At 41.9% G+C, this 25070-nt stretch overlaps 1 protein-coding gene across 6 annotated transcripts in view; it reads left to right on the top strand.

Moving 5' to 3' along the window:
- The first annotated feature begins 17561 nt into the window (after positions 1-17561).
- The window catches only part of ENAH (ENAH actin regulator), a 98938-nt gene continuing 91429 nt past the window's right edge, over positions 17562-25070 (top strand). For 4 of the 6 annotated variants that reach the window (XM_074817792.1, XM_074817793.1, XM_074817797.1 and 1 more), the window contains exon 1: positions 17563-17913. In XM_074817792.1, the coding sequence (XP_074673893.1) occupies positions 17909-17913 (5 nt within the window). In that variant the 5' untranslated portion in view covers positions 17563-17908. Of the gene's footprint in view, positions 17914-25070 lie in introns of all 6 variants that reach the window. The other 2 variants (XM_074817795.1, XM_074817796.1) reach the window with 1 other exon arrangement.

Genomic DNA, 25070 nt, shown 5'->3' on the forward strand with positions numbered 1-25070 from the left:
GCCAATGCAGTTTAGTATCTTCTGTGAAATGGCTCACTGATGTCAGACCAGTCCTAGCGACAGCTAATGTTGCTTTGCCACCAACTGGGCAGTCAAAGCAGAAAGGACAGAGGATGAGCAATCAATGGATACCGACTTATAAAATTGCTTTCAAAATGGCAACAGGTAAGTCAGGTGGGACAAATAATGGGGATAAGCAGAAAAAGGTTTGTGCTTTTATTGTCATATGCACAAGGGCCAAGTGCCACACCACCAGTGGTGCTTAGACCTTTTGTTATCTCTGAAGATATGAGAATTACACTCAGAATAAAAGTGCAAGGACACTATGGCATCCGCTGGATCTACCACCTGCCATTAGAGTAAAAAGCTATCATCAACTTCAGACATTTGGAGTTCAAAGATACAGGCATGCCAGCCCTAACTAACTGATGTTAGTTCTTGTCCTTTAGTCCAACCGGAGACCCAATGTTTAGATGCCTAATTTCTTAATTCATTATTCTCCTTAACCCTGACTAGAAGCAAAATACATTTGTCCAGAAAACAGTGTGCAATTGCTCTGGAAACTGCTGAGCTCCTGCCTTTTTGGTGTGCTGTTGAAAATCAAATTATATAGCTTTAGCAACAGAACTATAATTAGGGTCAGTGGAAAACTGTGGGTAGGATAATATTGTGGATTCTGCAATTTTTGTCATGTTGCTCCATAATATGCCAGAACCCAATAGTTTTATTGCTCTGCAGTGCATTAACACTGTCAGTGAAACATCCCCTGCTTCCTGATGTGGAACTGGCCCTTCTGTGAGCACATTGCCAAACCTGGCCTCAATTTACAGTAATCCGCCACTATGTTCCTCCCGCAGTTGATGGCAAAGCTCCTGTTAACTTCCGTAGGAGCTGGGCAGGCCTAGGCAGGGAAAATAGGGATGGATAAGGAAGATGATAGAGCAGAGCTGAAGAGAAAAGAAGGCAGGCTATCGTGTTTCATTATAATCTCTCCATTTATCACTGGATCTCATACTGATATCACCAGGAGGTTTGTTCATAGATTAAAATTATGTTGTAACTAAAATTTAATCACTACTTATTTTCCTGTTCTCCATCACACTAAGAAAATCTCTCCACTAGACTACTGCTGCTTCTGCCTCTGGGCTATTAAGTTCCTCCTTTTCCTCCTCAGATTTTCTTCTGCTTATTCTTCACCCCCTGCTTATTCCTCATCGCCCCCCCCCCCCATCTTTCTTCCAGCCATTTCCATATCTTGCCTCTTGGGGGACTTCATTCTCTCCTCTTGCACCATTCCAACGCCCAACATAATTAGCTGTGGGCCTGCTAAAGACTGACTGTCATGGGTTGTTGTTGGCCCTTTCAGCCACGAGAATACACCTCCTGAGATCATTCTTTCAGGATGTCAGCAAACTCAGGCAAATGTTACAAGACTGATATCATAGTTGGAAGGCTGCCCAGAATCACTTTTTATCAAAAAAAAAATAATAATAATACTAAAAAAATCAAGTTTTAACTCTCGTGACTATAGAGGTGGTCTGAAGATGTAATACAGGTTCAAATAATTACAAAGATAATGCAAGATCCAGGCTCATGCTTCATTCCTTGTGACAGAAGAGGGAAATAAAAATGAAGGGGAAAAAAAAGTGAGCAAATTGTGGGAAAGAAGCACAGAAACAGAAGAGGTGGAAAGGAAAACAGTGATGGAAAAATATAGAAAGCTCTCATTTTTATTGAAAAAGTGTGAAACAGACAAACAAAAAATAAACAAAAGCCTAAGGACTGAAGAAAAAATAAAAGGAGGAAGAGAAGGAAGACTAACAAGATAAGCTGGGGTTGGTTGAATTCAATTTGAGCACTGCAGTGAAAAGTTCCAACAATGGAATTACAGTCCAGATTCTTTAGATTGCAAAGTTGTTTGTGAAGAGACTGACTTTCCTCTGTGCTTACACAACACCCACTGACTTAGGAATTACCACCACATGAATACTTACTAATGCTAATAATAAAAGGTTGAAGTAATTCTTGCACCAGATGACTTGGAGGAACCTCTGCATGAGGTGGCAGAAATAAAAACTGGATAAAAATGGAAGTGGTCAAAGCAGATGAGTAATGGTTGAGCTCCAGTTCTTGTGTTCTTGTATTTCCTATTTTCTGAATGCATTGACGTACACACACTCATGCACACACACACACATATATAAATACATATAAGAATTAGCTTTTTAAGGAAGGAAAGTTGATGTCCTTTCACATGTTACCACATTGATTTCCCTTTGTTTCATTGGAAAGGCTGGAATTCCAAATCCACAGTTGGAGGCAGAGGTCCACGGACAACTCTTACTGTGTGGAAGTGTATCATCCTCTGTGCAGGCTGCAAGGAGGCAAGGCATTCACTTTTTTAGTGGACCTCAGTAGGAAAAATAGAAAAATACTGTAAGTCAGAAATGCTGGGTTCTATTCCAAATTCTGGGAGGAACACACCTAGGCACAGAGTGAGCTCTTAACACAGCTTTGAAGTTTTCAGCTCCTCCTGTAGCTTTTTCTTCTTACAGTCGCAATTTCTCTCCTTGTAACCCTTACGTCTCCTTGACTCCATCCCTGTTTCTCAGTCTCCTTTCAGCTTCAAGTTTTAGTCCTCACCATTGCCACATTCCAGCTGCCAGGAGCTTCTTCTCCTAGTCCTTGTCTTAAGAGTCCCCTGCTTCCAAGCTCCACAGGTCAGTCCCTGGTACTCCAGCTACCCCTGGTACCTCACCTCAGGGCTGCTCCCCCTGGTCTCCCACCCAGCTCTCTGTCACACCACACAAGTTTAATCCAAGCCTGTCCATTCTTGACTGAATGAGTGCAAAGCAATTTTCAGAGGCCTGGCCAAATGGGGAGGCTTGTGGTATGAACCACTAAAGGTGCCTCCTTGATATCAGCATTCATGATCCTTTCCTCCTTCAGAGTAAGGATGGGCTCCAATTCCTACAGAAAAGGATGTGAATGTTTTTAAGGCAAAACAATATTCTTCTTTCTTGCCTGGGTTACTTTGGCTAGAATTATCCAAAAGTATTCAGGTAAGGTGGATACCCAGCATGGTAACTTTCAGCTGTCATAGTACTTGCTAATATTGTAATACTGTAATTCAGTCAGAAAACAGTGACTTAAATGGAGAGTGCAAAAACCTCACCTACAGGAAGCCTTATCTTATTATCCATAATGTCACAAACTACTTTACAAAATAGCTACATCTACTTTGAAAATTGCAACCGAAGACCTCTGCTCACCTTAAACACATTTACAGTCTCCCAGCCTCCCTAGGAGGGGGAAATTACCACACAGACAGAAATGGAGGCACAAATGCATTGGAGAGAGGGTTTGGAGTAACACGGTGGGAACGGGAGGGAGGAACAAATCCCATGTTACCCTGAATTCCCATCATATGCTAAATATCATAATTGTCTCCCCACAGTGTCAACAGATTTAATAGTAACAGAAGCACAGCGTGTGCATTACAGGTGTGCCAGGAAAGGCAGTCATCAGCAAGGTCTTCTTGTGCTATACACCGGAGAGACATGAACAGTTCTTCTCCCAAAGACATTTATGATCTAGGATGCTGTTTGCTGTTGTGTCCATTATGACAACAGTTAATTCATGCATGACAGAGCCCAGCCTACTCAAAGATCCTTATGACTTGCAGGATCATGGCTTAAGAAATTAAGTTAAACATTAACTCATGACAGTTTTTTGCTGACTTCACCTCACCAGCTTTTTTATCATTTAACACGTGACCATGGCTGTCACTGATTTACGTATGAAACATAAGAGAGGTTTTTTTCTTGGATCCTGATATCCCAAGGCTATGTGTGCGTACATAAAACGTATGTAAAAGAGAGGAGCTCTGTTTTCCAAGTGTGAAAAGGAAATTGTTCTAACGTGAGACATGCGTCATTGGTATCCCTTTCCCTTTGTTCCCAAACATGGTAAAGAGCAATTAAGCTGTTTGTGGACTATAATGTGACATCACGTAACAATACACAGCTCTCATTTTTTTATACGTGTATGTATATAACAATCTCAGTGCGGGCATCCAAAGAATTAATGGTTATGAAATACTGAGCAACAGCAATGTATAAAAGGTAAATGACACATGGCAAAGGAATCTCCCTTTCAAATCACATAGCACATGAAACCATTCTGGTCTGTGACAACTACACCACTAGATATTTTCCATGTTTATCCAAAGTAGCTTAGTAAGCATATCATGCATGCCATTCACTAAGTCTGTGTACCAAAATACAGAGTATGATGACCCTAAGCAATGTCTGCAGAGCTTCTAAGCTTGTCAGAAAGGGGACTGGCTGATGTTGCTGCTGCTGTAAAGTGTTTATTTCAATTAATTTTTGTGAGAGAAGGGACAGAAATAGCTCCCATTCTACTACAGCTATTCAACTGTTATTTTGGTGGAATTATACCTGTGTAACTTGCTTATAAAAAGAGGTAGGAGTTATGCACATGTTCTGTGAGCTAATGAGACTTCAGAAAAGGTTGTGAAGAATGGCACGAGGCATATCTATTATTTTCAACTCAGAACCAACCCATTTATCTTCTCTGTTTGCTAAAAAGGGCAATTTCAGGGTTTTTCTGGTGACTGAAAAAAAATGAAATGCTAGATGCAGGCTTCCTTCTGTCCCATATGTCTTAAGTGTACAAAGCTTTTTTTAGAGAATAGCTTTCTTTCAGGGCAAACCAGTTCTTACTAAAAATAATTCTTATGAGATCAGATAAAATGAGAGGAATGTTGCTGGCAGATCCTGGTGCCTTATTTACAAAAAATAAGGCTAAATCAGCCTAATTCAGGCCTGTAATACAAGGAGAGAGCTGAAGAACTTTCCCTGTTCCCCAGGGCCGTGGTTGACAGCCTAAGAGCTATTTTGGTGGTTGTGGTCAGAGGACACAAAGGGCCCGTACAGACGCCTCCCTGGGTTTGCCCTAGCCCCTGGCACTGGCCCACAGAGACAGGCAGGGCCACATGCTGAGGTTTTTGAAAAGGCACAGGGACAATCCTTACACCCATCTGGGACCTGCAACCACAGAGCACAAGAGCATCTCTTAGATTAGTAGGACCTACCCAGATATGCATCTGTTTAATTTTAAAAACTCAGGTCTAGCTATGACAGAGCTAGAAATACAGCAAGGACTGGCTACATGCAGGGAAGAGATTCTCCTTCCAACAAGTCTTGAGGTTGCATCCAGTATGAAAGTAAAACTTAGATGGCTTTTTATTGTTAATGTCCTCTTGACTTTGAACTTCACAGTTCTGTCTCCTCTTCATACCAATGTCTTCTCTCCAGCCTTTACTATTGAGTAGTGCCACGTCCCCCCTAATTTCTGGTGTTGTGTATTATTTTCAAAGTTTTTAGCCCATTTCTAAGGTAGACAGCAAGCCCCTGAGGCAGGGGCTTGTGTCATCTATTAAAAAAAATGCTCAGTAATTATTTATAATTCATGTGTGGGACTGGATTGCAGCATTTGCGTACATTATTTAATAACAGATATGGACCACAACTGTGAAGCAGACAGAAAGGTCCATATTGTCAAGAAGACTGAAGGTGATTTTGCAGATTGCATGTGTTGTCAAATACCTCTGTCAGTAGACAAATTTACTGCACGTGTACGTTCAAATCAAGCCAAAGCATACTAGTTGCCTTTTAGGTACTTAAGTATTTGTTCACACAAAGCATTGTGAATTGCTTATCCACACAGTTACCTGAACTTCATCAAACTAGCTTACATGTAATTGTGTGGTCTGGTTTTACATCTAACTTTCTTGACTCTTCATTTAAGAGCAAAACTGAAAGGTCTGAGAGAGGTTGGGATCTTTTGCTCCAAATAATGCATTTGCGTATAAAGAATTCATTGACTTGCTGTGTTAAAAAAATGTTCCTGAATCAGGTTGATTTTATTTTCGAACTAGAATAAGAATCCCAGGATCCAGTTGTTCATTTATAATTCAGCACTAAGCTAAAGAAATAAAAGCAGAAAATGCATAGTTGTAAATCACGCTCGCAGCCACAGAACAACATAATGCCGAGCAGCCATTTTAGGTCTTCAGTTGCTTTATACCCTTTCCACATAATGAAGCCTGTTAAATGAATCCTTATGGGAATCATTCATGAGGTTTGCGTTTTGTACATGAAATTCCAAGTACAAGAGATTAATTTCGCAAAGTAAATGGTCTGTATTCTGTAAAAATTAGTTCAAGGTACTATTTTCTTGGAAAGGTTTCTTGCTTTCTAGGTATGACAATAGTATTACCCTATTAATAAAATGTAAACCCATTCTCTCTGGAAAAAAAAAGAAATGTATTTCAGTGGGATTATTTCAGTCAGAAGGAATAAAGGTGGTAAATGCAATTCCTGGTGTATTTTGTTCAGAGGGATTCCTAGATAGCCTATAGCTAGATACATGGGCTGGGTCCTACCTTTTCCTCTATTACAGAAATCTCTGAAAGAAACAAACTGTTGCTGTTTCATTTCAGTCTTCAAAGTGAAGCCCTAACAGTGGATGGAGTAGAGGCTCTGTCTAGTTAATGGGTGTTAATTCTAGACCACTTTTTTCCTTATGCTTTGTTGATTAAATTACCACTCTCTCTCTTCCCAAAATTTGCTTGTGGATAGGTGTATTATTTTTCTCAGTGAGAAATAATCCAGGTGTCCAATCAACCCAAAGGTTGTGCATTCATTATTTCCATTTAAGTCAATTAGAATGGTGCAGATGCCTCTTCTATTTGATGATTTGCTTCCAGAGAAAGATTAGAGAATTAATTAAAATACACAATCTAATTGAGCTGAAATCAGAAGATTTTGTTTCTAGGAAACAACTTATGAGTACAGATGAATCTAAAGTTGTGCATTTATATCTAAGTATAGAATGTATCATTTCAAGCTGCTCCACCAAAGTTTGAGTCTGAGGTTAGTCTTCAGACTGCAAGTCTAATTTAGTTTCAGAATGGAGAGTACAGCTTAAGATTCCCAACACCCAGAGACCTAGGTGGGGGCGTAGGGGGGGAAACATGTGATTTTGGTTTCAGCTAATTTTAGATTTATTTCTGTTTATGAGATCAGTTGTCTATTTCTAAAAGTGTTTTCATTTTGGCAGACTTCTCAAATGAAAAGCTTATTTCGAGACATTTCCTGTTGAGTAACTGATGTTGCTGCTGCTGAGAGGTAAAGGAAGACATATACAATGCTGCAGGGGACGTATGGTAGTGTCATGGTAATGACAGGCATGAAACCAAAGACTGCCAAGATCTTTCCTTCTATCACAGAGGAGCTTAACAGGCAGCGCAGAGGGAGAACACAGTATAGAGCACTAGCAGATCCATCCCTCCAACCTTTTGGGTGAGTTCTACTAGCCATGTATTGTGAACATGGATTATGATTTGTGTTTCATGTGATCATAGCTTCTAACCCTTCCCTTTTCTTGTTCAAGGATTCCCAGTCAGCTTTGCAAATTATCTATTTTTGGTGAGCACAGGGATTCTTCATAATTTATTTCCATTGTGCTAAAGACACCAGAAAGCGGCAAAGTAAAATTCTGCATGATACTCCCATTTGGACAAAGCCATGGTAAAGTGAAATAGGGGCAAAAATTCTGTCTTTTGAGGTGAATATTCAGAAATCTTGCTATTTTGATGAATTCTAGATGACCACTGTTTCCAACTAAGCACTCCTTTCTGTCTTGTCCTATTAATGACCACCGCTGTGCAATTACTCCGTAGTTTCTGTACCCATCTAAAATTCTTACCCGATTTCACAGCTGTAATAATAATTTTAACATTAAACAAAGAGTTTCTTTGCGTAATAACAGGAGAAAAGATGATGAAGATGCAATACTGGACAGTTAAGATGAATCATTTTTTAATTGCCTTGTGGATGTTCTACTCTTACATATAAGCTCTTTGAATACACTTAGAGAAGCCTTTCCCTGGTTCTTACAGTCAGTCAGAACTCCTTCGTATAGTTGCTGTAAGAATGTAGTAGCTGGATAGAAATCATTAAACTAGTGAGGTCAGCATCTCAGGAGAGTACATCTGCAGAACTTGATAGGTAAAAACTAGGTTATGGGAAGTTCTTAGCTTTTGAGGAAACCCTGTTGTAAAGGATTTAGCAAATGTACATAGTAGGATATAGGAATAGAAATGCATTTGTGGCTGCTTGAGAGCCCTCACAGTAACCAGTAAGATGTGCAAAAGGTGAAAGTCAGAGAGTTTGAGGGAGAAATGCTTATGAAGCTGAGCAATTCTGTGAATTGCAGATAACTTCACAAAATTCTTAGAGGAGGAACAGAAACTGCAAGGCAGTCTCTTGTGTGCTTATTTAATGTAATTAATGCATTTTGAACCACTTTTTTTGGTGCAAAGGGATCTTGATTATAGCATAAAATTCAGATGTAATTGATGTAAAAAATCTTCATGTAAATGAAAATACAAGCTGGTATGTTTAAAACCAAAGGGAAGAGGAAATGCCCTGTTGTAAGGTCACAGCTTCTGTGGGTCAGAGTCTCATCTTATTTGCATGTGCTAAAGGTCCAACTCACACAGAAAGCAACATGCTCAGATACTTGTGTAGTGCATAAACCAGCATTACATTGTCATGGGTGAGGCTGTAATGCAGAGATAATGAGGATAATTTGCTTATTTCTATGAGTTAAAAGATCCATTCCAAAATTCACGTGAAAATACTACAAATGAAAAGCTTTGTAGAGTAAGTTAATTGATTGAGCTGTGCTCAAGCACAGCTCCTGTGTCCAAGACCTTCCTGTAGTCTATACCAGGCTGATATTCCTGAAAAAATCAACTGCTTTGGGCTTTCCTCAGTGATCCATATGTAAGCAGAGGCAAGAACACCTCTTCCTTAGTTAACATACGAGTGCAACCAATATTTGTTTACTAGGGTGAAACTTCCTACCTCTCTGTACAAGTGACAGGCAAGGATTCAAAAGCAATGCTCTTAGTCTCATTTTGTTCAGGTTTGAAGGCATCACTTCTAGCGATGCGCTTTGACTTAATGTGATCTGATTCATGTATAGAATCCCCCTAGGATTCCTTGAGCTAGTTCATCTTCTGTGCTTTAGCTAGCTCCTCTCCCTTCCCAGGCATAGCCTGCAGCAGCTTCCAGCCTGCTCTGAGTTACCACAAGCATAGTCAACCCAAAAGGGACATTATGAAGCAGGAATCCCTGCACTTTGGTGGGACAGGGGGCACATCTCCCCTCTCAGCTGGCCTCCAAACACACCATCTATTCCAAATTGTGGAGAAGCAGGTGAAGTGAACAATAGTTTTTGTCAAATGAACCTTGTAATATGTCTTTTTTAAAATTCTTCTGAGCTTCCGGGATGAAGTTAAGAGATGGAACAGTGATGCATAGCAGCTTTATCAGAATAAAGAGCTGGCCTTCTTTGGTTTTAAAACCAAAATTAAAGTGATAAATGGAAAGCCTACCTCTACAAAGGCAGACTGACTTTGGTATTATATTTTCTTTGGCATCAGGCTTAGAATAATGGTCTATGATTAAAAAAAAATACATTCCCTGCCTTCTTAGATCTATATATTGTTCTTTTCTCGGAAAAATGCTGATTAATTCCTACAGGGTTTTATCCTTTTTTTAGCATTATAACCTCGCCACCTCTTTGCTAAAATAACACTTCTTTTCGTGCTCTTGTTCTCAGCCACTTCTTCAAAGGAGCACACAAGGATTTCCCTTGCTGCTGGGTTTTAGGAACAGGCTTGCAAATCTTGCACTGCTTCTCATTCAGTTCTGCATTTTTCACCCTATCAGTCACCTCTTGTGGAAAGGGACAGGCTTCTCATCTTTCTAACATTTTTTGTCTGAGCATGTACTCTTACCATCACATCAGCTCGTATTACTGATGACTTTATGAATACACCAACACTATCAGATGCTAATGGTTATGGTTGCTACCAGCTTAGGGTGGTTCTAAACCATGAACAGGTAAGAGATGGAAGGCTTTCTATTTCTTTGCAGATATGCCAATATCCTAGTTGTATGGTTGTTTTAATAATTTCAAACATTACAAAGCTGGCACTACCCCTCCACCCACTGGTGTAGTCACAGCAGAATGAATGGTTCATTGTTGTAAGAGTCATTTCGCTGCACAAGGCAACCTCTATTCACAATTAGAAGGTTAGAAATGTTCAGCCAGTCGTGACAATTAAATAAAATTATTGTCTGAGTATCCCTTAGGGTTATAAATCAGTCTGTCTTCATACAGTTGGTGCTACCTGTTTTTTATTATAAATCCACAGAATCTTTTAGAGTGACAACAACCCTAGTGGAAATAGTGTCGTGAAGTGTGATTTCTGTTTCCATGTTCAGAAGCAAAGAGCAGTTGTCTGCACCTTGACTAAAGACATCACTTTTGCGCGCCCAGGACTAGAAACATTGGAGGGAGCTTAGAACAAAGCCACAAAACGCTTTTGAGAAACTGAGCTATGGGAACATTGAAAAATCCCATTTAATGACACAGACCAGTTGTTGTTTTAGGGACAGCTGATGTCCGAAGAAGCCAATGATAAAATTTACAGCTATACAGAAGAGAAAAATACAGGGAAGGTAGAATTTATCTAAGCATAGTAAGCCTAAGAGAAACAAGGAAAATTTTGCAAAGAAGAGCTTCCTGACAATGAAATGTATTCCATTCCATAACAATCTTGTGAGGAACATTTCTTTATTGGTCTTTTCCTACCTCTACTTATTTTTGTTCTCCAGAAGAGCAATGCTTTCTTACTAGCCAGCTAGAAGCCCCAGCATTCAGCAAGCATTTGAGAAAAGTCATATTCCCATGAAAACCTTTATTTTTTGAATTTAGATTCTCCAGCAGTACTTTTTGGAAAGCAGTCAATTGACCATAGTACCTAAATTCCTGACTGCACCATGCCAGTCAGTGGCAAACAATCAGTATGAGTTGTTTAGAAAAAAACCTGCGAAATAAGAAACAGGAGACAACACGGTTCTGTTCTGTCCGAGGCTGAAAGGAGCAGGAGAAAATCCATCACTGTTTATGTGGTTGTATTTGTGAAACATGGGAGCTGAACTAACAGAGGAAGTGGAGAATAAATACTCAGCAGAGAGAGTGACTGTTGTTGAGATACAGATCCCTAGTCCTGGAAGCATGATTTAGGGCCAATGGCAAGGAATTCCTTCTCATTGATTTTATAGAGTATAACTTAATTTTGAAATGGTTGCTAACTAGTTATAGTAATAATAATGGCATGTGTTAGCGTTGTAATCTCTTAAGAGCTCATTTCTTCACGTCTTTTTATAGAAACATTAATTCATTTGGCAAACATTTTTGTGATGTTCTTTCTAAAATACTGAAGAAGAATATTTTTGCAACTGCTGCTTTGTATATTTTGGGTCTCATGCATGATTTATCACTTACTAAATTTGAAATCCAAATTATGGAGTTGGCTATAGCTATTGCCAGAAAGCAAAATCTGCAGTGCTGGAAAGGACTAAAGAGGTTATCATCGTCTTACTAAGCTTCTACCTTTATAGGAACAATATTTGTATTGTAAGTTACTTCCAGCTTTGCAGTCCACAGGTGCTCACTCACAATAGCAAAAGTGTTGTCATTCATCTATAAACAGGACCTTATTTTTACTGCAAGTTATTCCAACTTTGCAGTCAGTGGAAACTAACCAGCTATAGTAAAAGTGTTGTCATTCATTTATAACTGGGACAGTACTTTCATCGTAAGTTATTCCAACTTTGCAGTGAATGGAAACTAACCAGCAATAGTAAGCGTGTTGTCAGTCATCTAAAATAGAAGGGAGGAGAAAGGAGAAAGATGGTGAAAAGACAGAACATATTTGCAATGGAGTCAGAGAATATTCCCAAGGTTTCACAACACATTTTGCAATTGTTTGGGGCTTTTTTTTGTCCGTTAAAGATAAATTGCAAAGTGCAAGGTAGCTTTAATTGGTGACATTTGGTATGGGCTACCAAATGAAAGGCAACACCACCTCCTTTGGCATCTGTCTACCTAAAATCAAGCAGAATGAAGGGGTACGGTGCAGTGAACATGCTCTGGTAAAGTCAAATCTCTGCCGGTGTTGGGGCCAAGAAGCGAGATGAGCAGCTGCTTGCAGAGCTCAATGCAGTTTCACCTAGAATGTACCAGATAACTAATAGCAGCTAACTGAGCTAAGTGTTTTAAAGCCAGCTCAGATATGGGAGACTGCAGTGTAGATATCCCCTTAGTGTAACAGCTCCTTTAGGCAAGAAGCCTGCCCCTTTTTTATGCTATAAGTGCACTGTAGGCACTTAACAATTATTAATAATAACTAATTAATAATGGCCCAAATCCTTGGCTGTGGTTGAGGAACTTAAAACATAACTCATCTGGAGTTGTAAGAAAAGATGGCTCAAAACAATCTTAACCAAATCCTGGGCCAGCTTTGTGCCTGGACTTTCCTCCAGCATAAGATAAAGCAGCAGAGTACAATTTGTTCTAAGACATTAGCACGGAAGAGCAAAGAACATAATGAATAAATTTTATTGGTAATGCATAAGAATAATACAGACTGGTGGCAAACAAGACCATTAGGGGATAAGAGTATAAAATTAGATGGAAAGTAAGAGATGAGATTGGTCTATCGCAGTGGTCCTAAATCAACATGTCATCTCAGAAACCACGAAAGTCAGCAACTGAGTGGAGGTGAATGAAAGACAAGGGTCAAAACAACAATCATCATTTATCTGAGTGTCAGAAAAGCATTTTTACACTTAGTACACAATGCATCGATTTACACTTGATAAACAGTACATACACAGAAAGAGACTTCAGCCCTCACTAAACAGCCTGCAGCACAACACAAATTCTTTTCATGATAAATCTAGGGGGGAAAAACAATCCCTTTTTATTCAGGGAATTTTCACTTAAATACTTGAGTCTACTGGGAACAGACTGGAAGACACATACCATACTCCAGACTCACGTCTATAGAGGCTTGTGGTTAGATTTGCTGATGCTATTTGACAGTACGAGGGGCACTGTTAGGAACCTTGGTGGAAAGATGCACAGTGGAAAGCTTCAGCTGTTGTTTTCATTCCTCTTCGGAGGTGCTTGATGGAAGATGTATGAATTGTTTACTTGTATAACAAGGAGCTGGGTATGCTGGTAGGAAGACTGAGCTTCACATTCAGGAGTCAGAGGACTGTGTTTGATAGCAGAAGATTTGCTTCCTTTGCTGGTGATGTTGTTTTGCCTTTTTTTACAACAAAACAAAAATAATATTCCATTAAAAGAAGACCTTGCCTGCTATCGTTGTCGTTATCTGCTGAGTCACGCCAATAACTGTTTATTTTAGTATTCTTAAAGAATTTTAGAGATAGTTTGCTCCTCTTCTCCCAGAAGACAGTTGAGAAATACTACATAATTTAATAAATAAAATAAAGCTAAAGAGTTTTTGGTTGAAAGCATTTCCTTTAATGGTCTGCTATGCAACACTTCAGCAGTCGGCTGACTCATGGCAACCTGAAATTGAAAATGACTTGGGGGTGAGGGAAAGAAAGAAGAGGACAGGAAGAATTATACTAGCCAGTATATTTTAACTATCTGCATAGTAGTCTGATCCTCATCTTGTTCAGCTAACCATGACCTCACGGAATTGGTTCAGGCGTCAGCTCTGCGTCTGGTCCAGACCAAAAGATGTATTTATAAATTAGATTAACATAATCAGTGATGAGAATAATATATTAAATTACTTAATTCACTTCTGTTTTGATAATCTCAGATGCTAACAGGAGCACACTGTCAGAGACATTTTCTTTTAGTCCACCATTTTTGGAAAGTCCTTCACTATCACCAGAGGAAAAGCTCATGCTTTGTTGTTGCAATTCTCTCACTTCTATTATATAGTAAATTGCATTTTCTTTCTATACTAGTTCTGTGGAAAATAATCCAAACGAGTGAAATAAAAAATATTTTTTTACATATTGGAAAGCCAAACTCTAGACGCATTAAGTAAAAAGAACAATAACCTTGAAAAAAACAAAACCACCAGAGAAACCCACTTCCCTCCATCCAGAAACCTCTCTGACTGTGTATCCTGCATTATGCTATTTACAGATCACCAAAGGAGGCCAAAGTGATCTTGCATAAGCACTGCTATCCTAGGACACTGACTGTAGTAAGAGAATACGAAGATCTCGGATACTTTTTCCTCTTAAATACAAACAGACTTTCCAAAGAAACAAAGACTGCAAAGTGGGACATTGTTTCAGAGAAGATGGGGGAAACCTCACTGTGAGAGGAAGGATTACTCTGCGTCTTGAAGCTTTTGGATTCCCTGAATTTCTCCGGAACATTAGTCATGAATCCTCCTCGTGACCCTGTATTAAGGGTGATCCATGCTGATGAGATGTGATGGGCTCGGCTGGCTTTGCTCAGGAGTAGCCTGCCAAGCCTCTTGCATCTGGCTGATACTAAACAGAAACACATTCTCTTCTGGTTTATGCCTGGGAAAGCCATTTCTCCAGCATTCAAAAAGCCTTCATTGGTCAGGTTGTTTGGAGAGGAGGCACACCATACAGCTCAACCTGAGCTGGCTTAGCCTTTGGAAACATCTGAATTCCAGTCCTTGGTTGCAGCTGAGCAGCAGCAAATGCAAGAGGGAGGGATGTGAAGTGGCTTTGGGGTATTCTGAGCTGCTTGGACCCGGAGGAAACAGGGCACGAACACAGTTCTCGGGCGCAGATTAGAAGAGCCATTACGTGGCTCTGCCTTGTAAGTTGTCAGGGGCCTCAGGTTATTAGTGTGGCACCACCAGCTACGAAGGCTTTCTGCCACATTGTTTTTGTCATTGCCAGAAGAAGGGAGAGCGGTGGGAGGTGATGCAGAGGGCATTAACACCCATGCTGTGTTGCTGGAGGATCCCGTCAGCGAGAAAGATAACGGCAGAATCGCACAAAGTGACTTGGACACATTGAACGATTACAGCTTGAGAACACGTGGGCCCGCTACAAGAGATTACAGATTTCTCAATGCATAATTCAGTATCATAAACATGTACACGACACTAACTCATTCTTCTGCTAGACTACTTTAATTTCTTGACAATAACATCGCTAAATTGACCTGGAAAGAAAAAGGCACTCAACATTTATAATTGATTTCTGTCCTATATCATTTTGGCTCCCCTCCTTCTCATGTAACTGCTAGTATGAGTTACTGCAGATTTAGTATTTTGTTACAGATTAATTCAATGGGATTTTTGACTAAGCTAGCGTCCAGAATGACTTTGCACTTGGTGACATCTGCGATGCCAGCATGCAAAATGATTCTTCTGGCATTTTTACAAATTCTATTGTACCACAGAGTATGTCTTGAGAAATCCAGCTATGGCCATATCTGATTTGGCTAAGAACACCAAGTAATATAACACAAATAACGATAATAGCTATTTTGCAGAAGTAACAGCTTCTGGCTATTTTCATTGCCTCTCAGGCAGACTTGTAGCCCAGGCATACTTGCAGTGGTTTTTATATACCTGTCTCAGTCAAACTTCTTTTAGATTTGACTAATATGACCAAACAGCTCTATTAGAACAGTCACATTATGATCCTGATTTTTTCTGGTATAGAACAACTGGGATCTCAGAACAAAATCCTCCTTCTTCCAACTGTCTGCCATTCGTTCTACTGATGTATCTGCTGAAGCCCATTAGATATATATCTTAGATATATCTATATAGATACATAGATATATCAGTTAGACATAAATCTTAACATTTATACTTGGCTGTCTTCAAGATACTTTTCACTGTCAGAATGGCTTTCTTTTCAGATCTTTTATCTGGAGGATGTTCTGGTGATAGGAAGCCCAGATCTTAGAAAATTCATGATTCCTTAAGAATTGAGGTCCACTGTCAGTCAGTCATTATAGTCCTCAGTATTTGCTGGAAGCAATTACAGTAAATTTATTTACCAGATTCAATTGTGTCCCCTTTTTCAGACTGCGTTTACGTTGTTGTCAAAGGTACCCACTTAATTCTTAAGAGTATGATGCTGCTTTTCTTCTGATTACTCATCTGCATTTTGTGATTCACCTCTACTGCAACATTTTCATTGACATCATCCCTATGCCAGTAAAAACATGTTAATTTTCTTGCTAAACTGTTATTCATTAGCTTCAGTTTCAGAGCCTGTCCTTTTTCCTGAATTAGTATTTTCTAACAATTGACCATTTTTTTCATTGACTAGCTCCTCTCTTACTGCGCTACTGACACCATTGACAGTGGATGACCCTGCCTCAGATACCATACTGAAAAGGTTGTATGCATAGTGTCAGATCACTGAGATTCCTGGTAAAAAATCTTTAATGTGTGAAACCTAGATCAGAACTATATAAAGAAGATATATATATATATTTCTAAAATTCTTTACCTTTTTGTATTTAAAAGTCTAGAAATTTATAAAGAAGATATATATATATACCTTTATTTCTCATGTACAATACATTTTGAATAACTAAACCCTAGAAAACACTGGTATCTGTTAGGGAAAATTGAAATCAGAGATGCAAAAGCACAAAGATGCCTTAACGTTGTTGGAAATTGCAAAGATACTTGCTTATCGCTTCCGTTAACGGAGACGAGAGAGACTGGGTATTCGGTGCTTGGCGGTAACGAGCTGAACATGAGCTGGGTTAAAGTTACGCATACCGTGTGCTGGGAGTACGAACAGTAAAACGTAAATCTGTACGTAGCACAGACGCGGGGCTATCGAAAGATGTAAAGCTGAAGTAACGGACATTCCTGTATTCCTGACAATGCCTCTTAGGCCACACGCTGCCGAGGGCACCGGGGGGCAACGGAAGAGCCGCAGACCCCCGGAGCCATTGACCTGCCCGCTCAGGCGGCGGGCTGCGAGGGTTCCGCCTTCCGCCCTGCTCACAGACGTGACCGCTACTCCGGGTGCCGGTTACCGGGGCGGCCGGGCGCCGGTGCAGAGGGGCCGGGGTGGGTTTGCTGATGGCGGGCTGCACAGGGCGCCCCGCCGAGCCCCAAGCCCCGGGACGCGGCTCTCCGGCAGCCCCGCCCGCCCCGGGGCGGCTCCCGGGCGCCGGGTCACGGCACGGGCCCTGCCGCCGGCGCTCCCGGCGGGGCCCCCCGGGGCGGGCCCGGGCCCGCTCCCCCCCGGCCCGAGGGGCGGCCCGGGCGCGGGGTCTCGGCGCGGTGCCCGGCCCCGCAGGACAATGGCACACGGGCCCGCTGGGGAAGGAGCTGCTGCGGGCGACCGCTTCTCCCGAGGGCGGGCGGAGGAGCGCCTCCCGGGGAGCCGCCGCCTCACCTGAGGGCGGGCGGACGGACGGACGGACGGACGGACAGACCGCCCGCCCCCGCGCGCGGCCGCCGAGCCCCATTCACCCGCCCGGGGGGCCGCGCGCGGCGGTGGGCGCGGCCTCCGCGGCCCGCCCCTTCCTCCCGCCCCCCCGCCGCGTCCCCTGCGCGCCGCCGCCGCGCCCCCCGCCCGCCGCCGCTCCCTCAGCCCCGCCGGTGCCGCCGGCCTCCCCCGCGCTCCCCCCGCCCGCCCATTCTCCTCCTCCTCCTCCTCCTCCTCCCCCCCCGCCCTTCCCGCGCGTTGGTTCGCTCCTCCCCGCCCCTTTCCCCCACCTCCCTGGTCCCCTCCACCCCCCGGCTCCCCGCGGTGGTCTGGCCCGGCCCGGCGGCGGAGGGAGCGGCGGAGACGGGCGGGGAGGCGCTGGCGGCCGGGGGTCTCGCTGCCCGTTGACGCGCCGGCCCCTGCGGAGCGGCGAGGAGCGGAGCGGGGCGGGGCGGGGGAGAGAGCGGAGCGAGCGAGGGAGCGGGAGCGGCTCCCCGACCCCGGGCAGCACCATGAGGTGAGGGGCCGGCCCCGGAGCGGGCGGGCCGGCGGCGGGAGGGGGGGGCGGCGGTTCCGTGCCCCCCGCCTCTAACGGTCCGCAGCCGTGAGGGGGGGGGGGGGGGGGGGGGTGTCCGCTCGGCCGGCGGCGGGGGAGGGGGCCGGGCCGAGGGGAGCCCCGCGGTGGGGGAGGGGCCCATTGTTAGTAGCGGGTGGGGGAGGGGCGGCCCCGCCGTCCCCCGTCCCCCGCGGCGGCGAAGTTGCGCTCGGGGGGCAGCGGCGGGGCCCGGGCCGGGCGGGGGGGCGGGGGGCCCCGCTCCGGCGCCTCCCCCGGGCTGGTCGTGGCGGTGCGCGCCGGCACGGCGTGAGCCTCGGTCGCCCGTCTCCTTTCTTTCTCTCCCGGTGTTGTTTTTTTTTTTTTTTTCTCTTCCTTCCCCTCCGCCTTCCCCGGCGCGTGTTGCATTGCAGCAGCAGCTGGGCTTTTCCCTGTGTAATCAATAAAGAGGCGTCGAGGGGCGGGGGGGGGAATCCCCCTCTCGGCAGCCGGGAAAGTGTCGCGTTTGGAGGTTTCGGATGTAAACACAGAGGTGGACGCGGCGGGGGACCGGGGAGGGAGGGAGGGAGGGAGGTGGGTGCCCGCCCGCCCGCCCGCCCGCCTTCCCGCCCGCCTTCCCGCCGGGGACTCCCGCTCCCCGCCGGCTCATTCATTTGAAGGCGATTTTCTGTCTCCCTGCCCGCCCCCCCCGCCCTCAGTGCCTGTTCTGTTTCCATAATCTTCTTTCTGGATTGGTGCAGGACCCGGTGAGAAATGCGGCTCGATAGCCCGAGCGCTGCTCTGTCTGTTCGGGGACGTTGTGCTCCCTGTAGGCCTGTCCCTCAGTTAAACAGCTGGGGAACCGAGTTATTATTCCCCCCCCCCCCCCGCCCCCCGGAAGATATTGTCTGCCTTGCAGTTGGATTTGAACCTTCTTTGTCTTAAAGATGACCGTAAGTCGTGAAGTCCTTTGCAATACAGCTTGGCAAGATTTGTATGATGAAAACCAGTAAATTCCTCTACTGCATAAAAGTGACGAGCCGTTAGAATTTTCTGATTGTATGAGAGTAAAATCCTAATTATATCTTTTGAACTTTACGGGTTACCCCCCCGCCTGGTGTGTGTGCACCTTCAATGGAAAGGGTAGCATTGCAGTGGGAAGCATGAGAACCATCTCCCTGCTGTTTTGTTTAGAATTGTGTTCCTGTATTTCCCTCTAGTTTTCTTTGTTAACCGTAGGTATTTACATCCTACGTTATTTTAAGCTTTGTTTTGTCTTATGATAATTTATTTTCACTTATTCAAGTTGCTCATGTAGAAGTCAGATACCCTGCAAATAAAAAGTTACAACTTAGAAAACTTACAGTTCGTATCCAGATCCTTTAAACAGAGGTGGGGGTTTTTTATTGTCTTGACAGTCTTTAACACAAAGAGTGCTGTTAATCTAGCAAGCGCTGGCATAAATATTCTGAGGAGCCCTGTGTAAATTCAGGTTTTTTTTTTTTAATTGTGCGGGTGATGCTGAGTGAAGTAAGCTATACCAGCAAGACTGCTCTTTCGCTGATGTATGTGTGCTAGGACTTATGCCAGCTTGGAGGGAGCACAAATATTTCTCTTAACCAGCATAACAGGAAAGCGTCTAGGTTGAACCTACCCTTAGGTTGCTTATTTAGATGTTTGAATAGTTGACTTGAAGCAGTCAGTAATATAGGCAAATGAATATATTATAGATCTGAACCTTTCTACCCGCTCGTGGGCACAGAGCGTTAAGCTGGTAAGAGGGAAATATACTTGCACGTTGGATGGTCGTTCTGCGTGGTCATCGGGTATTTCAAAGAAATCTGACTTCAAGAACACTTGGTTCCAAGCCTTTTGAACAAAGAAGCAAACTGTACCAATTAAACTGCACAGGCTAAGAAAATGATGTGGTTAAAGAAGTATTTTCTCTCTATAGAGGCACTATTAAATTGACTCAGTTTTGTTTAATTGGTCCGACTCCAGTACAATGGCAAGCTTTCACTGCACGCTCTCGCTTTGGACTTGTTTAGACTACGATTGACGGTATATTTCTGAAACGTGTTTAAACAGTATCTTCACGCTGTATTTTGTTCAGGCAATGTCTTTTAGTGTGTATTTGCTGGTCAAGGCAAGTTGTGATGTGGGAGGAGTGACAAGGTGAATGGGACAAATGACCAGTGTTTCATATGTAGCTCATCTATTTGCAGGTTAAATCTTAGCAGTTAATACTAAAAACACACTTTTGACATGAGATTGATGATTGATGGGAATGTGTAAACTGCATTCTGCCATTGCTGTTCTGCAGGTAAGCGTGCAGTTGGCGCTCCAAAGAATACAAAAAGAAATAAATACTCAAGCAATTCTGAGATGAGCTGAGGAGAAAAAAAAAAAAAAAGCCTTCTGTTTCTATTCTGTCCTTTGGCACATACATGTGCGAGAGCCTATTCTTCAACCATCATGAGCCTGAACTAATTCTGATGATTTTGTGTTACGATCTCGCATCTTGTCTGGGTGGTTATCTGGTTGGTTACCAAAGAGCAAACTGGTTTTCCTTATGTCAAGTAAAACCTAGCATCATTGTGAAGAGCATCTTCATATTATAAAATAATCAGCAATTCAGTAAGACACAAACATCAGTGGTACACAAGAATTAATTCTTGCAGAACCCTTGTATTTGAATTAAAATTATATGCTATTTGAGTAGCATCTGTTAGGGGTTTTAGGTTGCTGATGAACTTTGAATATTAAATATCCCAGTTAAACAGTCTAGCCTAAGTATGAAGTTACTTGGTTCAGGAGGCAGCTTGAATAGGGCTTGTGTGTGTGTATCTCCCCCGCTTTAGGTAAACAGCTGATTCCCATGAACACCTGTTGCTCTTATTGTGTTGTGGTTAGCTGACTAAGTACTCTTCTTAATATAGTTTCCTGAATGCACTTACTTCATAATAGGTATCCAGGAATAGGCATATTCAATGAGGTTTCCATTTACCAGCTGACTGGAATGGGGAGGGGGGGGAGGTAGGTGAGATCTAGGTAACAGCACAATTTGGTGCCCTGGTTCTAGTGATAGCATAACTTCCAATCATACAAGAACAACATGTGTGAACAGACTTTTATTGAAGCATGTGTTGAAATCTGTATTACAGAAGCTGATAAACATAACTACCGCTAGAGCTGGGATTCTATGGTGAAGGTTAACTGAACTATCTTAAATTTTTATTTTTTTCTTATCTAGCTCATTTTGTATGCTAACTCCAATAAAAATAAATGAGCTTTCCAAGATACTGACTTTTTAAAAATCAAACTGTACAACCTTCCCTTGGGATTACTACATCCATTTCTTTGTGTGGGAAAGAATTGTTTTTCATTAGTGTGCTAGTCAGAACGCAGACTGCTTAGTCTGATTTCATTACCCAAGTTGCAGGAACTGGGAAAGAAGCAGTATTTTTTAGAATTTTAAATTCTAGTATTTCTAGAGCCCAGAATATTCATTTGTGTTTACAGTAGGTTACTATGCATGTCATATGTGTGAATTTCATTCTGTACTTAGATAGGGCAGGCAGCTAAATTATAGATTTTTGCCTTTTTAGAAAATCATGTCATATCCTCACTTGTGTTTTCCAAGGTAAAAAGTAGTTATATTTGTGGTCTCTAAACCATATTAAAATTTCTACTTACTTACATTCTGCAGCTTTTCTGCTCAAGTATGTTGCTTTAGAATGAAATTCATGTTATAATTTAAAAGTCAATGTATTTTGTGCCTGGGTTAGTAAACCTTCATTATATTTTAAATGTTGTACTAAGAAATCCAATACCATACTCACTGTTTTTTTTACATCTTTAATACGTGAGTGAAAGCTTGCAGCAGAAGTAACAAAACATGTACCTTCATTAGGACTAGGAATTCTTGAAGGAACCCACACACGTTTCCTAGGGTTTCCAGAAAAGTGGGAACAAGAGAATTGTATTATTAGTGACAGTAGTATAGTTCAGTCTACTGCGATAACTGCAGTTATTTAAGGTAGTAAAATACCAGAGTAGCAAAGCCATTAATTTCAATGGTGTCATTAAGTTATTGTGTACATCAATATGTAGGGTAACACTTTGGAATTGTGGCTTTACTTTAGTTTTAATACATGCACAAATAGTGTATTTGAAGTAGAAAGCTTAATTTAGTTGAGAAATATTTGACAAAATGTTGGAAGTGCAAGCAGGCAGTTAAATTGGACTGGATACGCATAACTGCAACCAATAAAGTTCCTAAAATTGCTCATATCTCAAGAGTAAAATTGGTGGTGTAGGCAGGTGGTGGTTTTTTTTTTTTTTTCAGGTGGATACAAGAATTCAGGTTACTTTCCTTGTTCTTAAGTAAACTAACAGATGGACTGAGTCATCTGTCTGATAGAAGTGCAGTCTTTAGCTAGCACTTTATTTGTGACAGTTGCAAGTAATTTTTGGACAGGTTGTTTCTGCCCACCTGATATGGAATCTGACAGCTGTTTTACCCTTAAGGTCTCTGGATAGTTTAGTGAATTATTTTGATAGTAAAAGTATAAGTCTTTAAAAGATTACTGTGTGAATGGAGGGTGCGGGAATCGGAATACAGTTTTTTAGAAAAAGCTATTTATGACCATCTTAGCAATTATGTTGTCAGCCTCTAAAAATTAGAAACAGTCTGGGAGTGTGTATAATTCAGGAATGCTCTCTGGAAGGGTATGTACGAGTTTTTTCTTGACTCTGATTCAGGGCTTCATGTTGTTTGTTGTTGGAGGTCAGAAAACAAGACTGAGTTAGTGTCCTACTTCAGACCACTGTAGCATAAAAGCCTTTTTTCTACACTTCCATAAAAAGGAGAGGAATTATTCTCCCAGCACCTGTTTCAGCGGATGCTTTGCTAGCACGCTTATACCCCAAGTGACGTATCTCGGTGCTGCCTTAGGCATGTGATTGGAAATACTTCATAATGAGGACTGCTTCTTGCCATGCCAGTGCATTTCATGCAGAACTGTTACAAAAGTAGGTTACTGAACCGCTGGATAGAGTCATTTGCTTTCATTACTAGAGAACAAATGTATTTTGTGAAACAGATATTATTCCCTTCACTTTGACCTTTCATCTAGAATTGCTCTTGACAGTTCATGCCTGCTTCCACTCAGCAGTGTAGAAATACATGTGCCAGCTCTCTAAACATCCAGACATGTTTAGGTTTTAAAAGTGCTGTAGTGTTGAGAGAAAGCAGAAGATACGTGCTTTTTATGTTTGATTCAAAAAAATCTGACTTTTAGTAGTAGCTAAAAGTAAATGTAGCAGAGACAGAAGTGACTCAAGCCCTGTTGAACAGCTTCATTATATTTAAGTAATTTTTGATGGTGCCTACCTCACTCCCCGACCTCACCCCTGCCTTTCCTTGCCAGTCCTTGAGAATTGTATAAAACTACCTTGTGGTCTTGGGCTGTTGGCATCTCTCTTGAGATTAATAGGGGAGCAAAGCCACATTTGTATCTGTCAGTATTTAAACCTGCCAGATGAAGAGCGAGTGTTGTGTCCCTACTGTCCCTCCCCTGCCCTAACTTCTCATGTGTTCTCACAAACCTGGAAAAGAATGAGGTTTGTACATAGCTTTTTTGTTGAATATCATATAGTATCTTTTTTCCTTTTTTAGAAATGGCTGCACTATCTTATTTTAACTTTCAAGTTTTCTAACTTAAGAAATAAAAACATATCTAAGTAACTGAGTCTGAAGTAGTTTTGCCTTGTTCTAAAATGCTCTGTACCAATACAGGTTTTAGAGAAAAATGTTATTTTGGATACTCCTAATTAATTGTTCTGATAATTGATAAGCCTCTCCCCTGCTATCACTTACTACAAGTCTCCTTCACTGTAGCTGTTTCATGACTAATGTTAAAAAAGTTCCAAAAAAGAATGTAAAAATCATGCTTGCCACCTTTTGACAGTGTTACGCATGTGCTGCTCCTAATGTTATAGTTCTGTAGACACTTACGGGCAGCTTATGGAACTGCTGCCTGGGAGATGATATGACATTTTTCTGGGTTTACTGCCCAAATGCTAGTGACAGCCTGGTGGAGGAAATGGGACTGCTCAGTGTGATGTGAGATGAATTGTCGATTTACTTTGGATTAGTCTTGCCAGTTGAACTGCTAGTAATAAGCACATGTTTGGGGAATCAAGGCAGAAGTTAATGTGAGGAGTTGAAGTAAGGTTCTCTTGCTTTCCGTGAGTAATCTTTAGGCCACATTAAAAGAAAACAGAGTCAATATTCAGGGGGGAAAAAAAAAAACCTGCCCTTAGTTTCACATATTGAAAATTCTCCAGGTGAAGCTGGCTTTTATAAAGGAACAATAGTAAAAACTATTTCGGTTTAGTCCAAAACTAGTATGCTTCTTTGCCAAGTGTGTAGGTTGGTGTTCTGGGTTTTTTTTCTTTTATTTTATTGTTTTTCCTTTTTGTTTTTTTAAATTACAGTAAAGAAAGGTGCTGACACCCAATGAAGTATGAGGGAGAGAAGTGGAAACTGATTGCACTCCAGAGGGTGACACAGAAATGCTACTTTGCTGTACTGGTGTGCTGCCAGAAATAACTCTTTAAACTCCTAGTTTGCAGCACAAACAAGATTGGAAGGATTTTGTTTCAAATGTTCTCTCATTCTTTTGTTGTTCTTCACAAATTTGAAACTTCTTTTCTGTTTCCTGAATCAGGTTACAAAGTAATCTATACTTATTGCAAATTCCATAAAGAAGGTGAAGTGGGATTGTTGTGTGTTCTGAGTACAGTAGCCACCTAGTTTAAAAGAGACAAAGTTTTAAAACTTGGGATTTAGCAGAATAGTGAAAGAACAAGAGTAATCATTGGTACGGCTAAAGTATGCCTTAGTTGCAGTTTTATAGCAACTAGAGAAATATTTTAATTTTCTTTCTAGAGGAAATAAATTTCTATGTATGTGTCATTCTCCTTAAAGCAATTTCCTAAAATATAGTTTAAAAATTTTTTTAGGCCACTGACTGCTGTTTCTTTATTGCACATTACCATACAGTGATACCAGATTTTTAACTGAAATGCTTTGAAGGGCATGTAGTTAAGGGAATGTTTTATTGTGGTCTCATCTG

The sequence above is a fragment of the Strix aluco genome, chromosome 3, assembly GCF_031877795.1.
Source record: "Strix aluco isolate bStrAlu1 chromosome 3, bStrAlu1.hap1, whole genome shotgun sequence".
Classification (NCBI taxonomy): domain Eukaryota; kingdom Metazoa; phylum Chordata; class Aves; order Strigiformes; family Strigidae; genus Strix; species Strix aluco.